Source organism: Papaver somniferum, chromosome 6 (genome assembly GCF_003573695.1).
Source record: "Papaver somniferum cultivar HN1 chromosome 6, ASM357369v1, whole genome shotgun sequence".
NCBI lineage: Eukaryota > Viridiplantae > Streptophyta > Magnoliopsida > Ranunculales > Papaveraceae > Papaver > Papaver somniferum.
In genome coordinates, this window is record NC_039363.1 from 162,388,836 (window position 1) to 162,412,015 (window position 23,180).

General features: G+C 35.6%; 3 protein-coding genes across 3 annotated transcripts; all 3 read right to left on the reverse strand.

Moving 5' to 3' along the window:
- Positions 1-5,636: 5,636 nt before the first annotated feature.
- LOC113289956 (F-box/LRR-repeat protein At3g59210-like) lies at positions 5,637-8,077 on the reverse strand. Its single transcript, XM_026539404.1, has 4 exons — positions 7,905-8,077; positions 6,501-7,489; positions 6,248-6,403; positions 5,637-5,991 (listed from the first exon to the last, which is right to left on the reverse strand). Exons 2-4 carry the CDS (start codon positions 6,885-6,887, stop codon positions 5,671-5,673), a joined length of 864 nt encoding a protein of 287 aa, XP_026395189.1. The 5' UTR covers positions 6,888-7,489; positions 7,905-8,077; the 3' UTR covers positions 5,637-5,670.
- A 425-nt stretch (positions 8,078-8,502) lies between these two features.
- On the reverse strand, positions 8,503-9,821 carry LOC113286358 (mediator of RNA polymerase II transcription subunit 15a-like). The gene is made up of 4 exons (XM_026534998.1): positions 9,741-9,821; positions 9,494-9,661; positions 9,319-9,407; positions 8,503-9,009 (listed from the first exon to the last, which is right to left on the reverse strand). Exons 2-4 carry the CDS (start codon positions 9,659-9,661, stop codon positions 8,802-8,804), a joined length of 465 nt encoding a protein of 154 aa, XP_026390783.1. The 5' UTR covers positions 9,741-9,821; the 3' UTR covers positions 8,503-8,801.
- Positions 9,822-11,295: 1,474 nt separating this feature from the next.
- Positions 11,296-15,436, reverse strand: LOC113291728 (mediator of RNA polymerase II transcription subunit 15a-like). Its single transcript, XM_026541225.1, has 8 exons — positions 15,107-15,436; positions 14,611-14,722; positions 13,856-13,973; positions 12,946-13,766; positions 12,226-12,631; positions 11,791-11,864; positions 11,547-11,621; positions 11,296-11,457 (listed from the first exon to the last, which is right to left on the reverse strand). Exons 1-8 carry the CDS (start codon positions 15,199-15,201, stop codon positions 11,296-11,298), a joined length of 1,863 nt encoding a protein of 620 aa, XP_026397010.1. The 5' UTR covers positions 15,202-15,436.
- Between the last annotated feature and the right edge of the window lie 7,744 nt (positions 15,437-23,180).

Consider the following 23,180-nt stretch of genomic DNA (forward strand, 5'->3'; position numbering starts at 1 on the left):
CAGAAAATATCAAAATTTTCAGGACTAAGACGCGGACGCCTTGGGGACATGAGCACGTTATCTTGACCGATTAAGATTGACTCTTTGGCTCACGGGAGCCGGTCCCATCAATTTTCACAGTTTTGTCCTAATTTGCACAATTTCTCGTATTAGGTCCAAAACTCTTCCAAACGCTTTGGATTTTCATGAAGTGATCGTCAGGCGGTCACGTGACGACCCAGGGCCGGTTTCATGACTCCATGGTCGATCCCTCGCCTCATCATAATTAATTAGGTTTTCTCGCCTAAGGCCCAGACGAGCATTTTGAATAAATGATTAAGCCAGCATTTAATCATTCTTCCACCAAAAAATCGTCAACTCTTCAGGAGTTCTTCGTATTTGCTCACGTGAGCATATGGACACTACATGGTTGATCCACGATCCCATGTAGTCGCTCCCTCCTTCGTCCCATGGTTGAAATTTTTACGAACCATGAATTGATCATCAATTGATCAAATTAGGGTTTCTGAATCCAAGGATCATCATTCCAGATTCCAACCTTAATAATTTTACGACGACCTCATGGTCATTAATTTTATTAATTATACTCGGTTCAACGACCAGTATTCTAATTAATATTTTTGGTACGCTGCCAATAATCCATCAGATGAGCAACACATGCTCAGAAGATCAAATATTCAACAATTCATCACATGAGAAACACTTGCTCAGACGATAAATATTTTCTCAAACCAAGGGATATTGGTTCAAAAATCAATATTCAACGGTCCATCGAATGAGCAATACTTGCTCACTTCATCGTAAGAACTATACCTCTGTTTCATGACATGTTCAACTCATGAGTTTCAGAACATCATGTTCAACTCAACAACTACATGGAATCGTCGTCCCATCAAACCACGAAGCCATCAATTGAATAACAAACCACGAGACGTCAATGGTGTCACTTGGGGGATATCACTTAGGGTTTTAGTCTGGTGGTCTACCGCACGTGTGTTCAAACACACGATGGAATGTGAGAAAGTCGTGCAATCATCTGAAGGAATTCACGAGGTAGTGGGTGGAAAATCGACCAAGTCTCCACACGTTGAGCAACTGGTTTCAAACACGATCTCCACTTCCCCACTCCTTGATTCCATCAACTGTCACACTTCATGGAATCATGGTGTCTACAATTCCAGCAATATAAATAAGTCTCTGAATCATGATTGAATCATCGGAATCATCAGTATCATCAATCTCACGTCAAACTGACAACACGAGATCATCAACTCATCAATTGAGCAACTACTCTCAATTGAGCAATTTCAATCACTCAGAGATTATCGTATTCAGATTTCACACACCCACAATCTTTGATTACCATTGGTTTCACACATTTCTCAGCTTCTCTCCTACAGATCAACCCATCCTCTCTTGTGACCGAATTTACTCTGGAACAGTCATTGTCTTGATTTAGGCCGGAGTACAACAGATTGATCTCTCGAATCTAAAGTACCCCCTTTGCAGCGGTGCATCTGTGTAAGGTTTAACATTTCACTCGGTTCGAGGAGTCTCCTCCGTACGGTCGTCTCCTCAATTCCTTAAAAACCAGCAAATCGTTTTTCCCCATCTACAATCACATAAACCATGTAAGATGTTACTCGATAATTTTCTCATGATATAAGATGAACTTGGTCGAAGAGAAGGCTTACCAACACATATTTCGAGAAATATGTAAGCGAGATATACTCAGCTCGAAACCTCAAATGTGTATAGAGAAAACTATATCGTAACACGACTTATGTCTCAATATAGGAGATAGTAGAAATAAAATTTCCAAGTGATAGATAAGTTCCAGTCTCCACATACCTTTTGTCGAAGAAGTTCCAGAAGCTCCCCTTAGTAGTTCTTCATCTTCAAGAGATGAACGTCGAGATATTTAATCTCAACCGCACTATCTATGTCTTAGTCCGAGACATCTACAAATAGGCTAGAAATTAAGACTTATAGTTTTGATCACAAACATTGACAAACATGCTTGAGATAACAACACATGCGAGTTTGACCAAGCAATGCTCTAACAGGAAGTTTGGAGAACTAGTTCACAAACCCTTAGTTCAGTTGGGGACAGTTCACGAACTGCTGTGAACTAAATTCTGAAAGCTGGTATTATAGGCTAGCAGTTGCGAAACCGGTTCACGAACCGTGGTCAACTGAGTTCGGTAGTCTTAAATGGTTGGCGAACCCGGTTCACGAACCGTTGCACCCTGACTCGTGAACAACTCTAATGTTTCACGAACCATTGTACCAACTGTCCCAATAGATTTTAGCAGATGCTCAAAGACTTGTTTTTTTAAATATGTTTAGCACTGCTAGAACTCTTTCAAACACTAAGACTTCATTGATCACTCAAAAACTTATATGTGTGCATCAAGATTAAATTCTTAGTTGTGCACCATGATTAAATTCTTATAGGTGTTTAAATTGATTTTAGTTCTTTGGCATACTTGCTAAACCGAACAGTCATTATGCGTCATTATACACGGTTCCAGAATTGTTTCCTAGTAAAAACTCTTATATTGTCTTTTCAATACCTAAAAGTGTTTGCTTGATTCTCAAGTTATCTTAGCTTGAATTCTAAGCAACCCCTGGTCCTTGAAAACTATAAATAGAGATGCTCTTTCAACTGGGAAAATCAATCCCTGACACTTTTTGTCCTAGTTGATTCTAGTGTCGTCCTCTATAGACCTATGTTTCCTCTAAGAAACATAATTAGGTGTACGACTAGAAGACTCCGCTTTGGAAATTCGTGACTATCTTTACCTTAATAATTCGTAAATCCTGATCTTGATTTTCTGTTATCGGGGTTTTTGTAATATATTTCAGGCAAGATAGATAGTAATCGTAAAATTTTCTTCATCTCAGAATTTGTGATTCCTCAAGATAGATATCTGAAAACTGATCTTAACTGATATTTTGAAGATTGTTCTTGAGAGGTGGTTAAGAATCTAGTATGCTCTTAGGGAGTCGTAAGTTACAGATTTGTGAGGTTTGCTAGCATTGTCTATTGCAAACAGAGTTCCTCACCTTGATCTAAACAGAAATCAAATAGGCATATCTATTATATGCAGATTGTTATCAAAAGTCTTCACTTCGGTTGAAGCAACTCTTAGGATGTAAAGGACGTCGACTAAGGAAATAAATTGTGTAGAACCTTACTAGGTTCAAGAGACATAAGGAGTGTGATCGTAACTTAATCGCTTGGAGGTTGGATTCATTCTCAACGATATTCCAATCAGTAATCTAATAGTAGGTTGGTGTCTGTAGCGGCTTAATACGGTTTGGTGTTCTAGGACTTTTTCTGTTATTGTGTTTTCCTCGTATCGCGAAAGATAGATAACAAGTTTAATTACTTGGCAGAATTCCGATTGGGTTTTTTTGGATACGACTAGATTGATCTTGGATATTTATTTTTGAGATCGTCTAAGTACTCTTCTGAACAATCAGGTTCATGAACTCTTGTCTATGCGTACTGATTGAGAAGATGTTAGAGATATAAACTCTACATACATATTGTCAAGAATCATTCGGTTGGTCTACTTGCAGTTGGTCTAAGTACTCTTCTGAACAATCAGGTTCACGGACTCTTGTCTATATACATACTGATTGAGAAGATGTTAGAGATATAAACTCTACATACATATTGTCAAGAATCATTCAGTTGGTCTACTTGCAATTGTCTTGTGTTTTTCCTTTTCCGCATTATATTGTTTATTTTCATAATTGGATTTACGCAAGTTGTACATTCAATCTTAGTAGATACGTCCATATAATTGTGATCGATTACGAGACTTGTTTCTTTTAGAATTCGTATCTTGAAAGATAGATAACAAGTTTAATTACTTGGCAGAATTCCGATTGGGTTTTTTGGATACGACTAGATTGATCTTGGATATTGATTTTTGAGATCGTCTAAGTACTCTTCTGAACAATCAGGTTCACGGACTCTTGTCTATATACATACTGATTGGGAAGATGTTAGAGATATAAACTCTACATACATATTGTCAAGAATCATTCAGTTGGTCTACTTGCAATTGTATTAAGTTTAGGGTTACAAACGAAAAAGTTGGTGGTGTACTTGGTACCCCTGTTTCATGTATTGGTGGTGTCAATATGGTAAATATACCAAATAATTTTTTTGGTTCATTATAAATATTAGCATACACATTGTAGATGCTCTTAAATCAGATGATGAACACCATCAATATAAGTTAGAATTTTTTGGGGTATTAAATCTCTGGAAATTTTGGATTTACGATCGGAATCCAGGATTCTCAGCCAACTGAGTGTAGTGTTCCGGATTCGTGAGGTTTGCTGGACTTTGGAAAATAGATATCCAAACCAAGATTGAAACATATCAAAAGGGAAATCAAATAGGCTTGTCTGTTAGAGGCAGATTGGTATTAAGGAACTCTTAGGCTGTAAAGGACGTCAACTAAAAGAAGTAAGCGTGTCGGATCTTACGAGGTTCAAGGGACATAGGGAACATGAATGCAGCTGAATTGCTTGGAGTTAATTCATTCTCAACTACATTCCAGTCTGAATTCTGATAGTAGGTTAATGTATGTAGCGGTTTAATACAGTGTGGTGTTCAAAATTGGATGAGGTCCCCGGATTTTTCTACGGGTGCATTTTTCCTCGTTAACAAAATTTCTGGTGTCTTATATATTTTCGTTTCCGCATTATATTATTTATCTTTATAACACGATTAGCACAAGTAGTACGTGAATCAATCTAGATAGTTCAAGTCTTCATCACTTGAGATCAAAACAAGAGTCGTTTTTGTTGAGTTCATATCTTGAGAGATAGAATGCAAGTTTCATACTTGTTAAGATTCTGATCCACTTAATTCGGATACGACTAGACTGATCTTGAATATTGATTTTTAAGATCGTCCAAGAACTCTTCTATCCGATCAGGTACACGAACTTTTGGTTTATACATATTAATTGTGAAAGAGAAAGAGAAAAACTCTATATACAATCTTCTTCAAGGGTCTTTTCTTTAACTTACTTAATTGCCGAATTGGTACCCTCTCCTTTTCAGAAGGTCAAACACATTCTTTTTCCAGCTCAAAAGATTAATTATAGTGTTTTAAGGTTTACTACTAAGAAATTTGTCTGATCTTAAGCATAAGAATGATTCCAAGATTCTTTAATTACTTGCACACAAGAAGCTTCTTTTTGCCAGGTGTCATAAAACTTAAAAACTCAGTTTACATTAGAAAATTCCTTATCTAATGAAAGCATAATAGAACAATTGTCAGAGCCAATCGCCACTAGATAGGATAGATTAGCATTTGAGAATTGCAGATTCCATTCAGCATTTTGGACTACTCTGTCTAATCTTTTCTGAATATTTGGGCTCCTTTCCTGTGATTATTCCAGGTGAACTTGTATCCTGAGAATAGGTCATAAAATCCTGCTCTTTCTAGAATCCTATGAGAATAATCACAAGCTCCTAAGTGATGTTCACAAAAAACACACAGACCTAAGAGAATATTACTGAACTGTTATAAAATTAAAGAGCATCCAAAAAGAAGTATCTAAACCGGACACAATTTTTCTGATAACAAAAAAAAAAAAAAAAAAAAAAAAAAAAGAAAGAAAAGGTGGGACACAAGAATCATTTATAAAGGTACGAAACACAGCTTGAAGTTGAGAACCTAACTACACAGTTTTTGGAACCTCTGGGAATGTTTTGCAGCTGCTGGATAACATTCTTCTTATTCCGCGAACATGAAGAATCTTCGACAAACAACCTCTTCAGAACTACTGCATTCCTTAAGAATAATTTTACAACGTCCAGCTCCCTCGGGTGCCCATTAAATTTCTTGAACTCAACTGATTCGAGGTGAAGCAACAGACACTGACCCATTAAACTTTGTATCAGACTATCACTGTCATCATCGACATCCAGATGAAAGGGTGAGGTTCCGTTAAAGTCCTGCAAAACATAAGCTGAATTTAGTGATACAAACAATGAAAAACATCTTTTGGTAATGATTTGAAGATGCATAATAAAATTCTTTAAGTTGTGGCTCTATTGTTACAAGTTGAAAGATTCCCGTTCCAAATTGTGACTTCCTTTTACAGAGACATGACTTTGTAATTTTAATTTGTTTTACGTGCTTACTCTTTTCAACTGAATAAAAACATGATTAGGTAGGCAAGTTGACGGTTTTAGGAGTATAAAGACTTACCTCAGCAAAGACAAGTGACTTTAGATTACGCGAGGTCAGCAGAAGGTCAAATAATGCTCTTAAAGTCGAACAACGCATAGCTGAAGACACTTCCAGATGGATCAAATTGTTAAATGAGCATAAATTGGCTAAACGTTCATCCGCGAAGGAAAGAGCCTGTGATCATGCAGAATAAGAGGAAGCACTTGAGTGTTAAGAAGTTAGGGCAAAAAGTATTTTACATTCATTATAGTAGGATAATAAGATAGTATACCTCAAATGTTTCGCCTGACAATTTAAGAAGCTTGACATTAGAAAGCCCAGCAAGAAGCTTAGCTGTTCTAGAACAAACTTGTCCCCTTCTTTCAGGAAAATATTGGTACAAATATGGAAAGTGAATATTTGAATCAGCTAGTGATGAACAGCTAGTCAAATCAGAAGTCTTATTTACAGTTTCAACATAATTGAGGGAAACTAGATTTGGAGCATGAATCTTAACCCTAGAACCTTCTAAATGAGGTGTACCACTGTAATTAGTAATGGATAAGCACTTCAAGACAGGAAATAATATAGATACAACCATATCACCCCAACTGCATTTGTCTAAACTCAACTGCTCCAAGACAGGGCAGCCAGAAAAGAATTTCAAAGTCAAATCCATATCGGTAAATTTGATATACGTTAAGCGAAGGATCTTGAGCTGTGGAAGATAAACTAATCCAGGAGGGGTTTGAATTCAATGTACATTTTTAAGTCCAGTGTAGTCAATGATTTGGATATAAAAAAACTAGGGGGAAAAAGAGAGACTTCGCCTATAAAAGCAACAAGTGTGAGCTCCTCAAGTTTGCAACTTACTAAAGTAGTGATCCATGCATTAACAGGAGATTCATAGGAAATGAATTCAGAAAGGTGAAGATAGAACTTCTGTAGATTTGGCATATTATCATGATGAATAGTACGTAACCTTTTATCCATAAAACTCAGCAATCTTTCAACCTCCAAGAGACGCTTCTCTTCCGGAGCAAAACATGGCCAATCAAGAAAACTGAGAACAGGAACACCGGTCCAGATATTCATCTTTTAGATAAAACACTGGTGCACACAGTACATTTTGTTGGAAGAAATGACAGGATATGTTGAAGTAGAGCATCAGGTAATCTACTGATTCTATCCTCTCTTCTTCCCTTCTTCTTCTTTTTCTTTCTATAAATCTTTTGCCTGTGGGTCTTCACATGGTCAATTTCCATGATTTCTTTTTTCTTTCTGAAAAGAAGGTTCTTAATCAAATTATATCACATCCTTCTGTGTTTTGCTAAGAAAACTCTAGAAAAATATACAAACAAAACAAGAAATGCAATACATAGTTTATAGGCTTAGGACACTTGAGGTACTATGATACATAGGTTAAAATGAACAAACCTGATGGGATCTGATTTAGGGTACTAGGTATGTATAACACTACAGATTGATTAGGTTTAGGAGATAACAATCAGAAAAAGAGATCTAGCTAGATTTGCGATTCCCGAATGGAAAATGACTCGATAGAAATTCCAACAAAAATAGATCAGACATTACGGATTAAGCAAAATGGAATCAACATTTAATCGATCAATGTAATCAAAGACGGTAACAACCTGAGAAAATATAAATGAAGAATTGGATCGATCGTATCACTTACATTGAGCAATGATGGATGCGATGCACACCTAAAATGGAGATATGTAGATTACAACTGAGTTTCCTGGTTGTCTGTTGAAAACTAGTATAATTTTGAAGGAAAGAAACCTATTTTCTTTTTGGATGTTGCTTCATATAGGCGGGAGGGACGAGGGATTTGGGTCTCAGGTTTTCTGTTTGGTTTCTATACACGTATATTCATTAGTATTTATCATCATTATTTATAATAGTCAATAAAGTGAACGGAAACTCTTGACACTTATTAACAAAAGAAATAAAGTGAAATGGTCCACATGACACTTGTCATAAAAGAAGTTAAGAAAAAAATAGTCCCAAAAAATTAAAATACCCTATTTTCTTTTATTTATATAGACCGGCCTATTAAAAAAGAACGGAGGGAGTAATAAATAAAAATTAATGGCTCCTGTCCTGGTCATACGCCATTTTATGCGATGAACGACGTTCATACCCAACCTCCCCTATAGTACCCATTCATTAAAGATTGCATTTGAAAACATTTCAGGATTTGAAACAAACAGATTAAACGCTTTTACAAAGAAGAATTATTTGTATACTGATCTGAGCACAATTCTTCTTAATTAAGAGAACAAGATCAAAATGATACATTATTCTTTACTTTTCAAATTCGGCAATATATCAAAATTGGCGCAGCTGAATAAATTGCCACAATGACAAGGAATTTACAGATAAGAATTACACTTGTTGTCTTCTCCTTGTATAAATCTGTATAACTCATTTTACATTCTTTCACAGGATTATTGATTATACAAATGATTGTACTAAAGAACTGATATGTCGGGGTAAACAACAGCAAATGCAGCGACATTGCTAACGATCTGTATCTATTATCCCCAATCACTTCCAACATTCCAGTGAATCAAACAGCATCAACACATTTTTCCCAAGTACCGTATCTAGAGCTAAAGCTTCCTCCTCCATTCTGCCGGGCATACTCAAGAAAAACTGCATTGGCACAAGAATCCCAACTCTTAGCCATCTCTTTGAGTGAAATTGGTTCGGACATGCAGCGGAGGGATGTATTGAACTTTGTTGTTGCTTTTGTCAGTAGATTTTCGTACTCGTTACTGTCAAAACAAATGTAGGAACCCTTATGTTAATTCCAACGGAATTCTCTCTAGGAAGTAAAGTTTGTATATCGCAGTTAAATTTAGATCACCAACATATTGAATCTTGATTTATTTTCGTACAAATATATGGATGAGTGTCGAAATCAAATGATGAGAGTGGGTAAGATTACAAGAGAGTGGGTGAGATTACAAGAGTGAACACTAAGGATATGTTATCTTTGTTATGCAATAAAATGTCATGCTGAGAATATGGAAGAATCTTATTATGCAATAAAACCTCATGCTGAGAATATGGAAGAATCTTACCTCTGATTGCCAGACAACTTATCTATTAACGTAGGGGAGCAGTAGGGATAATTTGCAGAGACTAGGAACCGTATAGGTAGAACAGGAAACTGCAAAAACAGTAAAAGAAAATCGTCCATGTTATACGTTTTTCGAGTTTATTATATGATTTGAAGTAAGAAAGCGTGATATTCACCATTTCAGCTGAACTGCCTATTGGGTGGAATGTACAATTGACAATCCTTCCTTCAACATCATCACCTACGGCTGACGTCAGATTCATATCTTCACTGCTGATGTCCAATACTGTATTGATTAGCCTATAGTTTATCTCACTGATTTCTTCCTGAAGGGCACGACCCATCTGCAACCGAGAGTACCCATTGACTATGTAACAATTTTCTCGCTAGTGAGGCAGACAACAGAATTTCAGAGTAACATACCTCAAGTCTTGATCTCTTGATTCCAGATGTTGCAGTTGATCTTAGTTGTTCAGATGTCTCGGAACCATTTACCTTCTTGGAGCTATCATTTCAGTATAATCCGATGGCATAGCATTTTTAGAGCTTTCAGTTGAATAGCACCGTTTCAGTTTCTTTTTTAACGAACTGTCGTCATTAGATCAAAGTTCATAGCTTTAACATGCATCCCTGCCATAGCCACTAAGTCTTCAGGAACAGAGTATCTAGCTCCTTCCCCAGGTCGTGATCCTGCAAATCCATCGACCATACTGACTGCCAAACCAATGTCGTCCACCGAGGCACTCAATGCTTTAGATGAAATTGACTTCACCTGAAAAATTACCAGTCCCATGATTATACAAAAAAAAAAACATATAACTAATCAAGACTCTAGGATTATGACTAACTAACCGCTTTTAATAGTCGTTCTGTAGGTGTTAATACTGGCTTCTCAGGTATGATTATAGGTGCAGTACCAGCGTCCTGATTGCCTTCTACATTAATATAATCCTCAAGCAAGGAGACGCTGATATCCCTGGGGTGCCAATAGCAATAGACTGTGCTATTTGCTGTAATGATGAAACCTGTGCTGGTGCCTGTCCAATGTTGCCAGCATTTGAAAGTGAAGATACAGCAGCGTCTGCTTTTCGGTTTCCCCGGTAAGGGAGATGAAGACACAGGTGTAGAAGGAGAAAGGCAAACTGAAGGTGAATTTACCGATTGCAAAGGTGTTCCTAATTTTGGCAATGATGATAGCATATTCTGATGGTCTATCAATGACGAAGAATTCTGAGATATTTGAGGGGACCCAGCTTGAAGTAATTGAGGCGAAGAAGAAACATGACTGGCCCCGCTTTAATCTGTCGATGATTGTACATTGCTGCATCTTGACTTGGTGTAAGATGCTGCTGAATTGTTGTTCCTAATATGTTTGATCTGACCTTTGTTTCGCCTATTTCACTCATCTGTGTATGATGTTGTGGCAGTGGCAATGAATGTGTAGGCTGTAACTTTTGTTGCCGTTGTAATTGTTGGTTCTTAAGCATGTGTTGCTCTGATTGGTGCATTAACTGACGCTGGTGTTGTTGACTTGTCATGTTTATGATCCTGCTGTTGTCTCGATTGCTGATGCTGGATCTGTTTGACGGTAATAAACTCATATTATTCTGGGACAAGGTATTTGCCGCCGTGTGAGATACATTAATTATACTTTTCTGCATAGGTCCTCCAACAGAAGCACCACCTTGCTGCGATGAGCTAAGACAGTTTCCATGACCTAACTCGAGAGCAGGATTATGCTGAAGTGAATTTATCATGTTTGAAGGATGATGATTTGATGAAATTCCCACTTGGTTTGACAAAGACATTGAGCCATGCTGGTGCATGGTTGCCACAGCATTTTGATGCATTGTTGCTGCCTGTGGTTCTCAAGGTCTTGGTTGCATCTGTGATTTGTTGATCATTGGTTGTTGTGTTGATGCTTCAATTGAGTCATTTGTGATTGCGACAACTGTTGACTGGGTAATTGAAGAACTTTCTAATGTTTGGCATACTGATAAAAGTAAGAATCTGTTTCTCGTAAGGAATCAGCTTTTCCAGAGACAATTGACGAGAACCAATAGTGGCAATCCGCAAGAAATGTTGACATTTCTCCCCTACTCTTTGTACCTTTGAGAATATCAATCTCTTCAGGCTTCGCCTGTAAAAATAAGAGAACCGCGAAAATGAAAAGAAGAAGAAGATTCAAGTAAAGGAGAGAGGAGTAAATTTAAGAAAGAAATTAAGTACCTGCTGAAGTTTAATATTGATCCGGTGAATTATTTCATTCAACTGAGGAAGGTATGTTTCCATCATGAATTTAACCTGCAAAGGAAAATTTTGTTTATGTAAATTCAATATTTGGATGCCGGAATTTCCATGGTCTTGAAGATCTCTTTACAGTTGCTTATGCCAAGATATTTTAGAATCACAAATCACCTATCAGAAAATAAAATATATGATTTAAGAATTAAAATGTGATCAAGTAGAATACCTTGTTAAGGACTTCATCTTGCACATCACCACTGACGCTTGAATATCCTCTTAAACCCATTGTATCTGTTGATGCTATCCAAGAGAAACACAACATGAAAAGGAAAAAAAAAAAGTAAGTTGTAAGAGAAACAACAAGAAAATGGTAAGAGAAGTCAAAGCCAGAAAATGGAGGAAGTAAATTTTTTCCTTCCCTTGAAATGGCAGTCCCTACTGCCACTTATGTGAAGTTGTTAAAGAGAGTTTATACAAACAAGAACCATTACACACTCTTAACAATAGAAACTACTCATACATAACCATCCCATAATTAAGGGCCCACGCTATGTCAGATATCAGAGAAATGGGCCCCATTCTCACATTATCTAAGTTTTAACTTCAGAACAAACAAACAAAACAAAAAAACTTTCTTAATTCTTAGGTATAGATAACATACTTGATGAGGGCTCAGGACTACCTTGTTGTAATTGAAGTAATTGCCTTTGCCATTCAGTAGAATTCTGATGTTGAAGCGCTCCTCTTTGAAATGAGTTTGACTTGTTTTCCAATGCCAGTTGTTGTTGCATTTGTTTTTGTTGTTGACTCTGAACCATTAGTTGCTGTCTCGAAGATTGTGCTTGCTTCCCTGGCGACGATAACAACATCGAAGATGTTTGTTGTGATTGCTGATGTGTTGCAGATTTAGCCTGATGCAAGCTGTGCATCGACTGCTGATGGGTCTGCATATTTGAGACACCGGATTGGTTTCCAAATTGCTGCTGCTGCTTTAGTCCAGATACATTTCCCTGCAGCCCCAACGTCTGCTGATGAAACCTTGAGATGTCGTTTTGCTGAGACATTACCTGTTGAAATTTTTTAGGTAAGCATCATGATTATATTTAAGAAATAAGAAAAAATGTAGATTAGACAGAACACTAAAACAATCAAGCTCAGATGCCCAAAGGCATGAGAAAACCACCCAGTAGAGTGGTTTAGTCCATAATGTTAATTTTGAGATTGAATCACACAAAAGTGCTATTCTTCTGTGGGAATTCCATTATCAATGTGCATGAAAATTTTGCCACTCATTCGGTATTCCAGTTTTTCCTTTTCAAGGTGTTCTGACTTTTAAAATCGAGTTGCACAACCAAAACTAAAGCACTGCATGATGGCCTACCTGCTGTTGATGTTGCATACTTGAAGAATTAGTTTGCTGTCCAAGCCACTTCTGTCGTTGTTGTTTCTGCAGTTCCATTGTACTGTTTGGCTGCCCAAAAGGCTGATTATGTTGAAAGTTCCTTTCATCAGTTTGTTTCCCAATTAGCTGTTGTTTCTGCTGAGATGAGACCATGATTGGTTGAGCCATTGAAGCTTGTTGTTCGTGTAAAGAACGTTGCAATTGCTGTTGCCATTGAACTGACTGTGAATGTTGCTGAAGAGCAGAAGATTGTTGGTTTTGTACGACCCCAGTTTGTGTAGCCGATTGTACCATTGGAGATTGTGTTTGCTGTTGACTTGATGACGTCTGAATTGGCTGCATTAGATTATGCTGCTGCTGTTGTGGATCGTGTGGGTGCATTGAATGAGTTTGAATATTTCCTCTATGTTTCATCATACCCGGATGTTGAAACTGCTGCTGAAATACAAACTGATTTTGATTTTGGGACTGCAGATGCTGTTGGGCAACAACCTGTTGCAAATGTTGCCTTTCATGAACCTGTCTCTGTGAACTTGAAAATGTATTTTGTGTTTGTGACATTCCTGGAGTGATCTGCATCTCACAGCTTTGCCCTAGACTATTAGCCACTGGGTTATCAGTTAGACATGTTACTAAAGGAAGAGACACCAAATTCCCAGAATTCTGGATTCCTGGAGAAGACATGGAATTTTCCATATTATTTAATAACAGCCTCTGTTGTGTGGGTTGAGATTGATTAGCCATGGGAACTGGTGACGACTTTGACTGGTTTCTTACTTGAGATTGCACGCTGTGAGAAGCTGTAAGAAATAGGAAGGAAACATCAAGCACAATGCACATTTCCAGAGCCAGAGGCACAAATTATATGCATAATAACTTCTCTTCTTACCCAAATCAGTAATTTGGCTACTGCAAGATGAGTTTGATGGTAAAGAACTAGCTTCTCCAGTCGGGGTGGTCTTGTTCACTTTGAGCATCTTTGTCGTTATTCTACGGTCATAATCTTCCTGTAACGCCAAAAACATTTGGATGTAAAGTGAAGGATAAATAAGATCCTTGACAACAACAATAAATCCATGCATGTAAAATTATAATGCTTAAAGAAGTATTAACTTACTACTCTTAGAAAGGAGATACATAGAGGATATTTTGGGTGTATAATCAGCAAAATTTCTGCAACCATTTATAGGGTAGTAACTAAAAACCGATTGGAAACAAACTTGGAGATGTACGACCACTATGGACTGCACAGTGCTCCTTGGCTCAACTAACAAGCCGAGACAAGAAAACTTATTCTGTATTACTCATTGCCCATATATGCATCTGTTATTCTAGGCAGATTTTCCTGAAGCTCTATTTGTTAAGTACATGTATATATTCACCTATATATATATTCACCTATATGGATGAAATGAACTAACTAACATAAGAATCCAGACACACTTAACCCTTGAGCTTAAACGTCTTCCAAAAGATTTCTTGCGTGTCTTAACATCGAGGCTACAAAATAATGTGCTCTAACAAAACATAATAGATACATATGTTCATGGTACAACCCAGATAAGCATTTGATTCCATCTTATGTTCATGGTGCACGAAAAAAGATATCTTTTGTTAGAAACAACTAGTGAATTGTAAATATACCGTGCTGCTTGCAATACTGAACATCTTGTCCTCAAATTTTGCAGCGGCATCCTTGATCTCTTGAAATTTATCCGGAGATGGATTGGAAATACACTTCCATAAAGATGCCTCTCTGCCAAAGTAATAAACAATTATAATTCAATGACATGCTTTGATCAGTCATATAATAATAGTAATGTAGCAAGCAAATACAGTCTCAAATATAAAAGCACAAACTTCAAGCTATTCCCCCAATCAGATATAAAACGCAAAACTTTAAAAAAATATAGAAGTATGCCTGTATATATATTATTATGAAATTAGGGTTTTAACTATCAAAGTAAAGAATTCCAGTTTATTGTTTATATTTATATAAATCGTCGTGCCGTGTTCAACAATGTATAGAGATATTTTTTTTATCATGCTTATATCTATGTAAATATGCCTAAATTGATCATCACATTACTTTTATAAAACAAAAAAGATCAACAAGAAAAATTAAGATTAATCAACTTACACCTTTGCAACAATTTTTTGTCTAGATTCACTCGAAAACGTTAATCTCCAATCTGGTTTATCAACATCTTCTTCCACTTTGATCTTATTATCCATCAAATTCAATTCTAATAAACAAAATAATTTGTATTCTAATTAAAGAATAAAAATAAAATAAAATCGATTTGTTTTAAGAATTAAAAAAAAAAAAAGGAAAACGAAGAGCGTTTTCTGAATACCCAAAGAAAGTTTGATTACAATTACAAAGATTAGAATGTAGTAGTATATTTATAGTGATTAGGATTTCTCTTCGTGTGTTTTCAAATTACAGGATTGATTTATTTATTTTACATAACATTAAAACTTCTACTTGTAAGTTTATTCATTGCGGAGATATTCTAGGATTTGTTTGTTTAAGGAAACGGTTTGAGTTCTAAACTACTTTAACTCTATAGCCGTTAGATTAGATTCCATTCTCAGAAGATTCTTGTAACAACTATATTAACGGCTGTGATTTACTTATGCTAGGGTCCTTGTTTACCAAGATGGGACCACCACAGAAGCAGTTTTTAACACAGTGTCTGATTAGGCAAACCGTCGTCTTTTTGATGTTTCTTCACTGCAGAAGAAAACCCACGGTTTTGCATTTTGTTCGTCCAATTCATTTCTATGTTTATGCGGTTGACTAAAGCCCTAGATGGACTTTTGATTCTATTTTTTGCTTTTGGAAACATAAATGGAAATCAATATAATAAAAGAAAATGAAAATGAGGACACAAAAATAACATAATCAGTGACAGTGTCTAAGCTATGTTATATGTTTTTATCATAAGCGAGAAGAAGATGAAGATATTAGGAAGCAGGAAGCGTTTTAGTGTGGACGGCATCTTGGAGTAAATAGTTCAGGTGAGGAATCTATATATGTTCATACACCTGCACTACTTCAGGGATGGGCATTTTTCGCGATTCATTTTTTTTTTTTTAATGAAAACAAGAATTATATTATTCAATAAATAACAACATGTTTAAAATCTCATTTCTATCAAAAACATCGGAAATAATACAATATTTTAGAATCCTGTGCTGAATGTGAGAGAACCTGTGCCGAAGATGCTTTATTCTGGCTTCTTTTGCTATGTGGTCCGCCGCAGAGTTATATTTCCTGTTTATATATTTTACCTGGGCTTGCGGAAGTTTCTTCAGAATTGAGATCACTTCTTGTATGGTGTTATCCGCAGTCCACAGAGAGTCTTTGCAAGACTTGTTGATCATCTCTGCCAAAGTTTTGCAGTCCGTTACTATTGAAACAGTGGATAATATATTTTTACTTAACCATGAAGATGCATTTAGTAAAGTTTTTGATTCTGCATGAAAGGCTGAGGAGGCCCACTCCGACCAGCTTCAGTATACATAAATGTCTCGCTGTCGACAGAGTAAAGTAAAAAAGCATATCCCATGGTCAAATCTTCTTTTTTGAAAGCCGCATCAATAAATATTATCATATCTGAAGATACGTCAGACCATTTCTCTTTGGGTTATTTCTTCTTTCTATCTTCATTAAGTTTTGGACCCTTGTCTGAGTATTCTGGTTTAGAATTTTTTTGATTTGCTTTATAAGGTGAATCAGGTTCGGGTTTATTTTCTCAAAAACTATCAAACATTTGTGCTTCCAAGTGAACCTGGATATAGTAGCTATTTTACCCGATAGTTGATTGAAATCTTAGTCAGTGATCCACTCTTTTATCCAATTTTTTGTGGAATCCGAAGTAATTCTAGTGTTCACCGCTTCTAGAGAAAGACCAAACCAAATTGCTCTTGCAAAGGGGCAAAAGCGAAAAAGATGTTGTTACGATTCTTGCTCTTGGGTATTACACATAGGACATTCTGTGTTTATGTCTGAATTATGCGCCCCAAGTCTTGAGTTAATTGGAAGTGCTTTTTGAGCTAATTCTACCTTTTAAGTAATGAACAAAAATTAGAATAGAAAATGAACAAAAAATAAAAAATATAATTACTATTTAAAAGTGAGTGGGAACGTTAAGTGAATAATTTTAAGGAATAGGTTTTGCCGTCTTAATGGAAGGTATCAATTTTAAGGGAGAGTTTTACCTCCTTAATTGAAGATGTCAAATGTTCGTGATAAATTAAAATGCGAATAAATAATGTGAAGTTATTATTTAAGCAAGGTTGTTTAAATCCGAGTGAAATCCTAGACAGACTAATTTTTTGCTGAAAGAATTCTTATTTAAAGTTATGCTAATGTTAAATATTATGATTGATATATTTTGGTCCCAATAGCGAATCCAGAACAAAAGTTTAATGGGAGCACAAACTGTTCTCGAAGATCATAACTAAAAATGTAACAAGAAAATTCTCATATGACAAACTAAATTAAATACCATAAGAGTCATTCAAACTGGAAATTATATCGAATAAAACTTACAAAAGAATAAAAAAAGTCTGATTTAACTAAGTACGAGGTTGGTTCAAATATAAAATATGTTCATTACCATCAAAGATAAAATAAATACCTAAAGAAAAGAAAATATAAACTTCTACTTATGTACTCAACTTGTTTGAGTCTGAAACAAAAATCTGTTAGAGCATTGCTCGGTTGAACTCGCAAGCGTTGCTATCTCTAGCTTGTTTGTCAAGTTTAGTTGATCAAAACTATAAGTCTTGATTTCTAGTCTACTTATAGATATTCTCGGATTAGGATAGAATGTGTAGTTAAGATTTAGACTTCACGGTGTTCATCGATTGAAGACGAAAATCTAATAAGGAGAGCTTGGAGGAACTTCATCAACAAAAAGTATGTGGAGATTAAAACTTTTCTATCACTCAGAAGTCTATTTTATTCTATCTCCTAATGAGACTAAGTCGTATAGCTATATACACTTTTATATTATACACATTTGATATTTCGAGTTGAGTTTAACTCGATTATCTATTTCTCGAAATATGTGTTTGAAGCTTTTTGCTTTAGCTACGTTCATCATATTCTTGACGAGTTTAGTTGGAAACAATTTATTTGTTGGAAACTAAATAATAAGTCAAAAGTTGATCATATGAAAATCGCCTTGAAACATCTTACATGATTTGTGTGAGACAATCATTTGATGTCGACTTGGAAAGTTTCATATTGATCATTCGATCACTTGAAAATTACTTATAAGTTAGTAGTTTGTGTGAGACAGCTATTGTCGTCTTGTAAGGATATTTCAATGATCGAAATGGGAGTTTAGAACAATTAACCTTTGTCTGGATACAACACAGTATGCATACCAGTACGCAAACTATTGTGATATGATTTAGGTGCGGAAACCTTGTTTGCATACCAATATGCGAACGGTTTTAACTGTCAAAGTCTGGGAACCAAGTTTGCATACCAGTATGCGAACGATTCTACCTGAGTTAAGTTCCATATAGCAGTATGCATACTGGTTTGCAAACTACTGGACAAGACCAAAGTCCGGAAGCTATAGTTTGCGTACCCGTTTGCAAACATAGTGGTTAAAGTTCTAAAATCGGTTAATTATGTTTTTATACTCATGAACAAATATATTTATGAATTAAGGAATGCAATCTTTGCAAACTGTGGCTTAATTTTCATAAATTGATTCTAATGAATCAATCCGATTTTGATTCAATTGGCTCATATATATTTCTGTGAAATAGTGAACAAATGAAAAACTCTATTTGAAACATAATTATATTCGTTTGATTATCTTTCATGGTTGATTGATCATCATAGTTGATCTAGAAGTGTTAGATGAATGTGGTTAAGACAAAAGTGTTTATATGGCTAACTTCGGTTAACTATTATTGAGCCAACTCAATATACATGTTTAGGTACGGTTACCCATATCCAAATGAAAGTATATTTCATTTGTGTGTAACAAGCTAATACCATCTAACGGTGGAGAGATATTTCTTTGGTTTAAGGAAGACTTAGCTTGAATCTTAAATCATGTTTTCATCTAACGGTGAATATTGAATGCTTTGTTACTAAGCTATCTTAGCTTTGATTGAAAGAAAACCCTGATTTGAAAGACTATATAAGGGAGAACTCTAGCAACAGGAAAAGCTAATCCCGGTAATTTCCTGTGTCCTAGTTGCGACTGGAGTCGATTCTCCTTTAACCTAGGTTTTCCCAAAACCATTATAGGTTAACGAATTGAAAACTTAATTTTGGATTCGTAAAGCCAGACCCAACTATTTTCTATGTGGTTGCGTGTTCTGATCTTACTTGTTCTATCGTATTGAGTACTATCTTCTCTATGATTAACTCGATATTTATCCTCGATAGGTAAGATATAAAAAGTAATCACAAAGATTTTCGTCTCATTCTTTGTGATTCCACAATAACTTCTTCTACTACCATATAGTTAAGTTATTGTGTGGTGATTGATATTTTTAGGATGTTCTTCGGGAATATAAGATCGGATTATCAATTGGTTCTTGTTCACCTTGATTTATCAAAAGACGGAACAAAAACTTCATAGGTACTTCTGTAAGAGGCATATTTATCTATCAAAAAAGACTTATATGTGGGAGACATATTTGTTTATAAGTCTTCGACTTTGGGTCGTAGCAACTCTTAGTTGTGGGTGAGATCAGCTAAGGGAATCAAGTGCGCAGAATCCGGCGTGGTTCAAGAGGTGTAAGGAACGCGACTATACCTTAGTTGGTGTGAGACTTGGTTAGGGCTCAACTACATTCCAGTCCAAAATTAACTTGTAGTAGGCTAGTGTCTGTAGAGGCTTAATACACTGTGGTGCTCAAATATGGACTAGGTCCCGAGGTTTTTATGCATTTGCGGTTTCCTCGTTAACAAAACTTCTGGTGTCTGTGTTATTTCTTTTCCGCATTATATTTGTTTATATATTGAAATATCACAGGTTGTGCGTAGATCAATCAATTGTAAATCCAACCTTGTTTGTTAGAGTGTAATTGATTGACACTTGGGCATTGTTCTTTGGTACCGTCCAAGTAATTTCTCATATCAATCGGGCTCACATATTTATATCTGTTCGATTGCAGATTGTATTGAGAAATTGAGATATAACTCTTTGATATATTTCTTTATTGAGCTCGCTTTATAAGCTGGTGCTCTTATATTGGAGTTAGTCCATACAGATTGCCGAACGAAATATTGGGTGTGGTTGTTATACCCCCGTTTTTTCAGTTGGTATCAGAGCAGGAAAACACGTTAATAGCTCATAAGTCTGTGTTTGTAGCAATCTGATTTATATGGTTTATCTCGCTTTTATGCACATAGAGATTTCCTCCAAAGTTTTTGATTATGCCAAATGTCTTGGGCTTACCTCAAAGGATAACTCCTTAGCTGATTCTTCCGAATCCCGAGGTAGAAAACTTTTTCTATCATATTCTGATAACATTTCCTCTAAAGTAACAGTTGACACTATGTCAGAATCGGAAATGAAGCTCACCAGAACTTTAAAAAAATCTGCTGAGATTATTTATATTCAAGTTTCTAAAATTAGATCGCTTGAGGAAAAATATTCCCAGCTTGTTGATGAACTTGAGAAGTCTCTTGATAGAGAACGAGAACTCTACAGTAATGTTGAGTCTTTTTCTAACAATATCGAAACTTTTGTTCAAGAAACTACTCTACAACGCGAAAAGATTAGTATGCTTGAAGATATTGTTAAAGAATACTTAATCAGAGAAGAACGTTTAATCAAGACTCATTCATCAGAATTGAACAACTTTCGTGTTAAAAAAGAGAAACTAGTTGCATCTCTGTTTCTAGCCCAGGAACAGTGTGAATCCTTGAAAAGGGAAAACTCTGTTTCAGTGAGTAAGTCTTCTTAGGTTCCTATCTCTAATACTCATGCGGTATTACCTAGCACGGAGAAAAGAAACATTTGCGTGACTTGCGGATTTTCGAAGTAGCTATGAAAAGGGTTTCTTCCAATATTCCTTGTCCACGAACCTGTTCATTCTGCGGGAAAAAGAAATCATAATGCTCTACGTTGTTTTGCTAGAAAGAAACAGATTTCAGATCTTCAAAATCTACTTCTTTTTACTCTCGACAGAGTAAATTGTCTGACGACATCTACGATGGATTTCACTCCTGCAAAAAACCAGAACTCTCATAAAAGATGTTTACAAGGTTACTCATCTAGAATTCTCTACAGGAATGTCTATGAGAATAAGTCTGGTAGGTTTAAGTCTAGGAGTTGGTATTCTCATAATACTTATACTCTGACACAGATCTCAAGAGGTCCTAGACTTAGTCCTCAAAAAAAACCTTTTGTTGGATATTCTAAAAGGTTTATGTCTAATTCTTCTGAAATAAGATATAACCGAAGAAAGGTAAGGAATACAAGGCACAAACACTCAGATGGTATTTACAATTCATCTCTCAATATTCATAGTGGGAGGACTTCTCACTTTGCTACCTAATTCTAGGTGATTTTATCCTTGTAGCTAACTTGAGAGATGCAAGGATGATATTTGCGGGATGCTCAAGTTCGTTGTATGTTATCATCTGATCTTGTATTTGAAAAAAGTAGTTTTCTTTATTTTTGAATGTTAAGTCATATCTTGACTCCTAGTAACTAATGCATCTTGTTGAGTTTCATGTGCTCTAATTTGAAGCGTATCCTCTAAATTATTAAGCTATGAAAAGATATGAGATAACTGAAAACAAAGTATATATCCTTATTTTGGATTTCTTCTGATACATTTACTTTCTATAACCGGTCCACGGACGCCCGTGTCTTCTTCTACTTCTTTAAGAGTTTTTAGGGTTTCCATAACAAGGGTCTCCTTCCCTTGTTCACAAACTTATATATATGTATTCGTTTTTTTTTTCTCCATCCCTATTATAAAAAAAATGTGGAAAACTCTTCAAGATCTCAGGAAGTAGTAAATTTTGATATGGAAGAAGACATCAAAGGATGCAGTTCGGTTCAAGAATTGTCTTGAAAAAGATGATTGTAGGAAAAAAGTACAACTCGTGGTTTGCTGAATCTGTCAAGGATTTAATTCATTTTCAGAATGATTCTAAGGTCGAATTTTCAAACCTACAACTGCAAATAAATCATCTCATTGATGGTCAGACCAAAATCCTTGAAAATCAAAAGGTACTGATACGGAACCAGAAGAAGCTTGCATCAAGGCCAGGCAACTTGCTCGCATTGTTGACCGAAAGGTGAATGTTCTAACTCATGAACATGGATTTTCTACGGTCAAAAGGATCAAGGATATCGATAATACATTTTATGATGGAGTCATGGAAAGGTATGAAGTTATCAAAGAAGCCTGGACTTCTTATATTATCTAGGAAACTTCTTATGAGAATTTATTCTAGTGTTTAAGAAGGATAACTAGGGTTTAGAATAGAAAATATTGTGATTACACATAGCCATTGCCAACAATTTTCATCTTGCGATGTTTTAGATTTATTTATTTAATTTCTAAGTTATTTGGAAAATGATTTTGCAGTATTAATCTTTATTGGTTTTATATATTGCAAAAAATATTTTATGGGATATGTGTGTTTACGTCCGTGGACTATGATTATCTCATATATGTCAAAAGTTAAGTCTATTATGTCTTTATGCAAATATTGATAAAAGATAGAATGAACTTTTGAATATTCCGCAGTATTGATCTTTCCCTGATCCACTTCTATGTGAAAGTACTGTATGGCTCCGTAAGCTTTCTTATGTTGATCATTTTCGACTAAATTAATCTATAAGGTCTTCTTGTGATTAATTTATTCGAGTTTTCTGGATACAAATTCATGTTTCATATAATTTGTTAATGTCCAAAGAAATCCTTCTTTTCTTGTAAAAGTAAGGTCGCTCTTGTTGTTCTTTCGGGAATGATACTTTATGAGGGAGAGTTCTTAATTAAACTTGTGCTTAATTGCCAAATCTTTGTAGGGAGTGCGGTTTTGGAATATTGTAGGAGTTATCTTGTATCTTTATAAACTCCTTGATGAATACACTAAGTTTCGACTATGTGAAATCATCGAAACAAAGTTGATATGTTCTCTTTTAGTCATGAATTATCTCTTTGAGAATTTCATTATGATCCCGCAATTTTCTTACCATTGCAAA